The sequence below is a fragment of the Diachasma alloeum genome, unplaced genomic scaffold, assembly GCF_001412515.2.
Source record: "Diachasma alloeum isolate Michigan unplaced genomic scaffold, Dall2.0 Dall_scaffold_00937, whole genome shotgun sequence".
Classification (NCBI taxonomy): Eukaryota; Metazoa; Arthropoda; class Insecta; order Hymenoptera; family Braconidae; genus Diachasma; species Diachasma alloeum.
The window spans coordinates 168,224-177,227 of NW_021681054.1; the positions used below are offsets into that span (position 1 = coordinate 168,224).

At 37.6% G+C, this 9,004-nt stretch overlaps 2 protein-coding genes across 3 annotated transcripts in view; both read left to right on the forward strand.

Moving 5' to 3' along the window:
* Positions 1-2,579: 2,579 nt before the first annotated feature.
* Positions 2,580-6,169, forward strand: LOC107045426 (SPARC). Of its 2 annotated transcripts, XM_015267704.1 has the most exons (7): positions 2,580-2,746; positions 4,259-4,342; positions 4,428-4,613; positions 4,680-4,898; positions 5,078-5,428; positions 5,528-5,615; positions 5,691-6,169. In XM_015267704.1, exons 1-6 carry the CDS (start codon positions 2,606-2,608, stop codon positions 5,576-5,578), a joined length of 1,032 nt encoding a protein of 343 aa, XP_015123190.1. In that variant the 5' UTR covers positions 2,580-2,605; the 3' UTR covers positions 5,579-5,615; positions 5,691-6,169. The 2 variants fall into 2 exon arrangements, with proteins under 2 accessions (XP_015123190.1, XP_015123188.1); XM_015267702.1 differs by having other exon boundaries at positions 5,528-6,169.
* Positions 6,170-6,950: 781 nt separating this feature from the next.
* Positions 6,951-9,004, forward strand: part of LOC107045457 (histone H2A.V) — a 5,381-nt gene continuing 3,327 nt past the window's right edge. The window contains exons 1-3 of the mRNA XM_015267753.1: positions 6,951-7,409; positions 7,520-7,597; positions 8,845-8,958. Coding sequence (XP_015123239.1) covers positions 7,407-7,409; positions 7,520-7,597; positions 8,845-8,958 — 195 coding nt within the window. The 5' untranslated portion in view covers positions 6,951-7,406. The remainder of the gene's footprint in view (positions 7,410-7,519; positions 7,598-8,844; positions 8,959-9,004) is intronic.

A 9,004-nucleotide genomic window follows, 5' to 3' on the forward strand; every position in this document is an offset into this window, starting at 1 on the left:
AAAAAAAAAAAAAAAAAAAAAAATAGAAACATAAACCCTAGACACAGCAGCTGGTCTCGCCATTTCTCCCCTTCTTTCAACTCAAAATTCTACATTTTTACGAAAGGGTTTATCGGATCTCTAGCCTTCCAATTTCCTCAATGAAATTATCAAAAATGAAACATGAAAAATACTTGCTATATCATCATGAAATCAGTATCGTGAAATAATTGCGAATTAAAATATCGTTTAAACAAATCTAAAAAATTCAACAAAAATACCCCTCACAGTCGCAACGAAATCCCAATACTAAAAGTAATTCTTTTAAATTTAAAGCATAAGAAAAAAAAAATGTTGACATCATCGACTAGTCGTAAAAATCGAGGAGAAATCAAACAGTTGGAATAATGTTGAAAATATTATTATCCATGTGCTTTTAATTCCTCCTCTGTCTCATTACCTGTTTACTAATAAATTAATTCTTATGTTTATTTTTATTATTGAAACGTAGACCTAGAATTTACAAAATACTAGACATTAATAAATTAATGTAGAATTTCTAGAAATAACACGACACGACGAGTTGATGATGAAGGATTTTTTTTTATGTGAAAAAGTTTAGATGAATATTATAATGTATGAAAATCATAATATGACATGTGCACACAGTGAATTGAGCGTTGTTATTCTCCATTATCGAAACATTTTAATGCGTAACCGGTGTGCCTATTCTACTCCAACATTTAATAGAGAAATATGAATGAAAAATCATTGAAAAAATGTCAGATTATTAGATCAACAGAGAGAAAAATAAAATAGGGGAGAGGAGGATGCGAAATGGAGAGTTTTTAATCGCCAATAACTCAAGATCGGCAGAGTGGAATTGAACGATTTTTTTAAGGTTCTAAATGAAACTTAATCCATTTAAATAGTACCACTTGGTCAAGAGGTAGTGACAATTGAAGTTTCATTTCACTCCACTTTCACCCAAAAGAAAAAAAACTAGCGAAATATATATCTTCAAATTGACACAGGAAATTGCATGACTCTTGCTTATTCTCATAACTGTGATAATACGTAGCTGCAGAGTAATAAATTGATGGAAAATTAATAAAGAAAAATAATAAAGAATATCTGATGACGGCAAGACGATAATAAAACTGATGATTAAAATTCCTCGACAATTTGGAGATGTTTTCAGTCAGTTTTGATTCAATCATGTCAAGTATGGAGTGATAAATAGATAAATTCAATCATAGAGTCAATCATTAGTTAAATATCATGGAGAAAACGTTCAATTTTTACTAAAAACAAAATCGTGAATTGTTCTAAACATGAATTTTCCCTTTAACTTTCACTCATTTCCACTTTCGTATTGATAATAAAATAACGTGTGAATGATTTTCTACCCAATATATTGCGATTGTGGGGGACTATCGATGCAGAATACCATTTTCCTGGCCTATCATTTTATGATACTAAAAAATAAAATGCAAATTGAGATGAGAAGAAGTGATTGTGTATCTCTTTCGAAGCTCCAGATCCCCGGTATTCATCATAAACAAATAAATAATCAACGCAGAATCAGTAAAATTCACTGTAAAATAGAGAATTTAGGTAAATGAGGGAGACAGATGCATCGAAAGAGGCTCACAATGAAACAATAATAAATTAATTATTAAAGTCCCTGGATTTTAACACAAAATCAAAGTTGAAGAAATTGTGATTGAGATTAAATCGAATTAAAGGATCTCAATCTTTTGTTTTTGACTTAAATACCAAGTGATTCCTCTGATTGAAGTAAATAATAAGAAGTGAGGACTTGTAAGCTCTCGGGACTGTTAATTTTTTGTTCTGTCTTTTCATTTGAAAAAACAAGAGGAAAAAACAAAAAATTTCGATTGTTTTCTTTTTACTTAGAGTAATAATTTCATAATGGGAAGAGAGTAAAACTGAAAACCACAAAAAAATGGAAAAGTAAAAAAAACTGAAAAAAAAAACCACAAGACAGTTAATTGTAACGACTAATAGAGGAGCATTACGATGGTGATAAATTTAAGTTGTGAATTTTTGTAGAATATACGACATATTTTTATTTTGACCTGTTTCAACATTTTTTTCGTTAATAAATTTCGTTCTGGTGGACACTGTTAAATTTACGGAAAACAACAGATGTGTTGAGCCATAACGAAGATAAAATACGAGTGAATGAGAAGATTACAAATAACAACAAAACGTCAAATGTATTGTAACTTTTTGCATTTAGTATAATATACCTGTCTTACTACCAAAAGAGGTGATTTCCTTCATTTACTCGTAACAATTCATTCGTAATATTCTAGGAATTATTCGCGTTCTATTTTTTTTTCTACATTCCCTAATGTTGTTAATATTATATTCATATATGCACAAACGCATAAAAAGGGTATTTTCAGAATTAGGACGATGAAATTCAGAGAAAGACTGAACGATTCTCCGGAAATTTGCTACGTTAATTCGAGAGTTGAAATTGAAACACATAACAGAGAAACGACGAAGGGGAATAGGAGGAATGAGAAGAAAAATGTCGAAGGCGATAGTATAACGCATGTGGCGGAAAGATCAGAATGGGGTAGCGTAGGCAGCGATGAGATCACTTGGATTGGATGCTGTGGTGCAGACTTTGAGGGCTAAATCGAGTACGCAGTCAGCATCGATCTACCGGACGTTTAACAACCATTTTTCCCTCTTCGTGCATAAGACAATAACAATCAGCACTAAAGGAAACGTGAGTAAATATTTTTTTATTATAAAACGAAACCTTTGCATAGAAATAAATTATATGCCAATAGAATTCGTTGGCTTTTATGCGTTTCATTTATCGAAATGATGAGAAGTTTTACGATTATTTCTAATCAACTATCCAATAGTTTTATTTCATTGAAGAATTTCCTAACAAGGAATTGGATTGTTATAAAAATATTTTTTTCAGCCTATCTCTGTTCCAGAATTGGAATATAATTTTTCTCTTATCTGAGTGCATATGCATAATGAATCGAGGGCAGTTTTATGCTGCATTTCCCCGAAGGGAGAGAGACAGACCCCTCCCTTTGACTAAATTGTAGACGTGACTTATTCTGTCGTTCTCCATTGCGTTAAATACTAATTAATAACTATTACAAAACTATCACACTTAAAAGTAGAGAATCTCTGAAAACATTAGTTTCGAGAATTCAATAATTTGTAAGTTTCATTGTAAGAGATATATTTCAATACCCTCGGGGATTAATTAAAATTGAATAAAACTAGTAATGAAAAATATTTCATCCCAAAAATTGCCACAAACATCCAACGAAAGATTTTGTCAAGCTTTAGAATTTTGTCCACCCCAGAAAATTGATTGCAGATGGTTTAATATCAATTTTCACAATGCCCCAGTCTCGTTGAATTGAGGGCGCAATTTAAACCCAAACGAAAATTGTAGAATCAATTCTGTAGGGAAGTATGTCATCGCTTTAAACGAGAAAAGCAGTGCCAGCGATAAAATATAAATTGGAGATATTGCGCTAGTTTCCAGTATCAGTTTCGATGAATGAATCTGGCGAATGATAAAATCGTTGACGGACCCGTTTTGTAAATAGTGTTGATGCGCGATATTGAGCGTTCGACAAACGCTCTACGGTCTTGGGTTTGGACTTGCGTTGGGGGCTTCTGAACGGTTACGCGGCTTCAAACGTGGGTGGATTATATTCATACGCCGAATCAAGCCCACGTACACTTATATTTCATCCAATAAACAATTGATGAAAATAGGATGAAATAATTTCAGAGATCATTTCATCTGATTCTAGCGATGAAATAAATCATGTCGTTAAACTCGTTTGGAATTTCTTCTCGATCTCTTCTTCTCATTATAGAAGACTTTCCCCATCTATTGGATATGTGAAGGACATAATGACAATATAATGAATGAAATGGGTCATCGAATTAGAAGAACTTGCGTAACTCAATTGAGAGCAATCGTTAATACAGAACAGATGGGGCTGTATCATTTGAATGAAGATGAATGGGTTCACTAATTCCAGGAAGGAAAACAAGATGAAGCCTACTGTGGGTTTCTGCGGCAACGGAAATTCCAACACCCTGGTGGCAATATCATACAAAATGGATTGAAACGGGGTTTGCATTTCCATCCGAGTGATCGATTGAATATCCCGGTTCTGCTTTATATTTCAGCAGCGCTCTATGGAATTGCATCAGACATTCCTAAATGGAATAAATTGTTTTAATCTTTTTTCAGGAGATATCCAAGATGGGAACGAAGCTGCAATTGATGGTGATTATTGTGCTCGTTGGAGCACTAATCACCGATGTATCAGCAGAAGTAAGTAATTTCCACTGATGCAAAAAGCCATTCTTTAAGAATCCATTAATCGTAAAATTAATTTCAAATAATGAATAATAATCAGAGAAGGAGAAAGAGTCGTCGCCGAACAACGACAACGGAATCTCCATTCCAGCAGGAAGTGATGAACATGCTGGAGGCGGACGAGGCCGCGGAGAGCGGAAGTGCCGAGTCAGTGGAGAAAAAGAAGCAGCCAATGCTAGTTGACCCATGCATGGACAAGCACTGCGGCGCTGGGAGAGTTTGCAAGGTTCGTTAGAATAAAAAAATCCACAGCCCTGAATTAATCGAGAATTAACTGGAGGATCGATTACAGTCGACTGAAATGGGTACAGCCGAGTGTGTCTGTGTGGACTCGTGCGATGAGGAGATCGACCCCAGGCGCAAGGTCTGCACAAATTACAATGAGACCTTTGGCAGTGACTGCGAGGTTTATCAGGCCCGATGTTTCTGCGATACTAATGACGCTAGGTGCCGCGGGCCAGAGTATCAGCATGTGCATATTGAGTATTATGGAGGATGTCGTCAAATGCCGGTAAAAACTAATTCGTCTTTTTTTATTTTTGTTTGAGGAGAAAATGTCATAAAACAATTTGTTTTTTTTTTAAGGGAATTTTCTTCTCTACGGAGAGTATATTCTGATATTTTTTGCAACAACTTGATGAAATACATGAAATCCAAATCAATAAAATTTCCCCTGTATGCCCTCAACAGATGTGCAAAGAGGAGGATATGCTCGATTTCCCCAGGCGCATGCGGGACTGGCTCTTCAACATAATGCGCGATCTAGCCGATCGTCAGGAGCTACCGTCCCACTACCTAAAAATGCAACGCGAGGCCGAGACGAATTTGACTCTACGCTGGACTAATGCGGCTATCTGGAAATGGTGTGATCTTGATGGTCATCCACACGATCGCGCCATTTCACGTCACGAACTCTTTCCCATTCGTGCACCCCTTATGGCCTTGGAGCACTGCATTGCACCATTCTTGGACGGTTGTGATGCTGATAATGACCATAAAATTACCCTCGCCGAGTGGGGAAGGTGTCTTCAATTGGATGAGGTAGTTAAATTAATTTTATATTATCATTTCACGTTATTAACGTACCCATGTCTACTGCATGGGAGCTATTTATTCCGTTTTTTTTTCTTTTATTTCTAGGGCGATTTGGACGATAAATGTGATGAGATTGCAGGGGCTAATCTAGATTAAAGCATTCTCACAAGATCGTAATGGCAAATTGATAGTGGTCAGTAAAATGAGATGAATCAACGCAACTTTGAGTCGAGTATTTCATCAACATCATTGAAATTTTCTCCCCCAGAATTGGAGATCTTCAACGATAACTGATCTTAAAGTGAAATTGATTCATGTCGTCACTCCACAGGCAGAAAAAAATGAGTAATGAAAATTTTCATATCATCGAAATGTTTTTGGCATGAAAAAAAGTTGGCGGGAAAGATAACAAGTCCAGGTGCCCAACGAGCGCGCAATCATGGACGCGCACATCCCCGGACGACTCTCATCGATACTGCAACCCCCAGAATCAGTAATAGCGAAAACTGGATGTGTTATCAGCTCTTTTTTCCTCTTCCAGCGACCTGATTACATTGATAATAATGCAGTCCTTGCGATCTTGGGGCTTTCCGTTTTTAGAGAATGTCATTTGATTTTTAATTTTACCCCACATTGGATGCAATTGACATTTACAGTTCTAAAGTATTTCTATTCATTTATATACGATGATTTTTTTATTATTGACCAGTTATTTCTGTTAATAAAGAGTAACCAAAGATGATTGTCTTTGATGAGTTCATTATTGGCAGTATTTTTCAGTCAATTTGACGATTGAAGTAAATTAATTGTTAACAATCTCTTTCACAGGGGAGTAGTAATTGGATTCTTGAAGACATTCGGTAGAGGAGAATTGAATTATCCCAATGGAAAATAAAAGTTTCCTCAGTTAGGGGAAGAGTGCATTCGCTTGTTACTCTTTGGAGTGAAAAAAGAGAATGCAACTAGACTGGGATTCAAAACTCTTGAAATTGGTTAATTTGATGAATCAACCAATATTCATCGAAATTGGCGGAGTTGACACAATAACATTAGACATCCCACCTCGATACATTTTTTCGCATACTACGAGAGGGGAAATATTTATGAATAATAATGTTCATCTCAATTCAACGAAGCAACGAAGCAGTCTTCAATTCAATATTTAATTCTTTTGAATCAAAAATATGCATATTCTCTTTATTCTCAGTTCGCGCCCCTCTCCAGTCTCCCCACAAACCCTAAAAATCATTAACCCCTTGTAAAAAAAAAACCTCCAATCGAATCCCAAACACCCATGAAACCTGTTGCACCACCCACACCTCTCAACCCTCCTGAAAAAATAAAATCATCCCTAAAAATCTTACCTTATTCGAATGACCGTTGCACCCCACCTCTCCTTCACTTCCACCTCTTCGTCACCCACACACCAATCGCACTAACAATTTACGCATGCGCTTCAACCTCTCCGCACCAACTTTGTGCCCCCCGTCTCGCGTTTTCCCCCCTTTCACCAGTATACGCCAGATGGCGGAGCGGTTAACTCCATTCGAAATTTCTCGAAAAAATTCTTTACCCAAATTTCTTCCCTAAAACCCCTCCTGAAAAAAAAGTCTCAATTTTCCTCACTTGATAGCCGCCAAGAGCGCTAAAAATAAAAAATTCCAACCTCAAAATCTCGAAAACCCGGTGAAAAGTATTAATTTTCCAGCTGCGAGAGCACTCGAGAGAGCCGAAAATTTCCGATTGGCCGTCGCCTCGAATCACGTGACCCGACCGGCGGGACGCGACACTAGCGCCAAGCGTATTTGGCGGGCTTTCCCTCTCGGTGGCATCGACACACGGCGTCTACTCGTGCTGTAGTGTATATTGGAGTGAACAGTAGTGAGCGCTGCGTCTCCCCTATAATTTTTTTTTATCCCCAAACCGTTTTGTGAGCCAACCGTAGGTAGTTGAAAAACGTTACACGACAAAGCTCCAACGTAAAATGGTGAGTTTATCCGAGTGTTTATTAGCCATCACCTCATCAATTCTTCGATAATTAATCGGTGTGTTACGAGTGACTATTAATCGTAAATCTTTGTGTGTGAATATTAACAGGCTGGCGGTAAAACTGGTAAGGACTCGGGGAAGGCTAAGGCCAAGGCGGTATCACGTTCGGCGAGGGCCGGCTTGCAGGTAAATTATCATATTTTACACAATTTTTTTCATCAACCACTGTCTCCCTCATAATTCCTGAATAAATTCCCTATTTTTTCATATTTATTTTCCCTCATTTTTTCTCCATTTGTGAGCAAAAAAATCGTCAAGCGAAGTTGGCGCGAAAAATAATCCCAGCGTTAGCTCGATGTTATTTTGTTTTGCCGTACGTTTAACGTCGCATTTCGACATTTTCAACAGTTCGAGGTATTGTTGTTTTGTTTTGCTACAGTGTGAAAACATTTTTGGGGGAGTTTTTAGTCAGATATCTGGAGATTGGAGGCAATTTAGTGGCAGTGGTTGGATAATGCCGACGGTGTTTGAAAACAAGGGATCGGGACGGACCGTTTACATGCCCCTTACCTCCCCCCCCCACACCAATATTCTTGTTATTATATACCTTGTTTCGGTGGTTTTTATGGGGGGTACATTGTGGCTATTTGAATTCAATCGAGGGCCTAATTGGGGGCACTCACTGGGCAATTAAATTTTTCATTACATTTTTTTTTCCTTTTTATGATTCGATGATTTTTCGAGGGGGAGTCGGAATAAGATAGCGATTGAATTTTTTTAGAAAACGTGGGGAATATATTTTTGGAGTTGATAAGGCCCTGGGGGCGATCTTAACCCCTCGGCTTTTGCAACAATTATTAATTAAATTGTGGCAATTAATTGGGATGAATAAAGGGGAAATTGTTGATGAAGAATAGGCGTAGCCCAGTCGAATGATGAAATATCGTGTATAAACCTCGCAAAGCTCTCGGCAAAGCCCAGGCGTTCGATACGAGAGTTTGTGAAATACCGTGCGCAGTCCGGCGGCCACGACGACATTTCCAAATAAATTCCCGATATTTTTTTTCAACGCCCATCACACTCGCTGTTTTGGAAATTTTTAGGGGACCGGGGGGTGGGCAGGGGCATGATGAGGGGTTGGCTTTGAGGCAACAGTAATTGTGATTAAAACGGGAAGAATATGAGAGACGGGGACTTGGATGGCCAAGGCGGTTCGATATTGTTGAAAGCTGCTGACGCTTCCTCGGATTGATGTTTTTGGAATGGATAGTATGATTCAAGGGCTTTAACGAAAACATCAGTTTGTAGATGAAATTGATGGATTATTCATCGTTTTGCAGCTGATCTTGTGATCCTAATAGAATTATTTTAGGTTTTTGTTTAGGGAGATGAAGGATCAGGAAGAAATGATTTTTTTGTTTTTTTTTTTTTAGTTCCCAGTTGGAAGGATCCACAGGCATCTGAAAAACAGAACAACCAGCCATGGGCGAGTCGGTGCCACGGCGGCAGTATATAGTGCTGCTATCTTGGAATACCTTACGGCTGAGGTGGGTTATGTGTGTTAGGTGGTTGAGGGGGCTGCGAGGGGAAGGG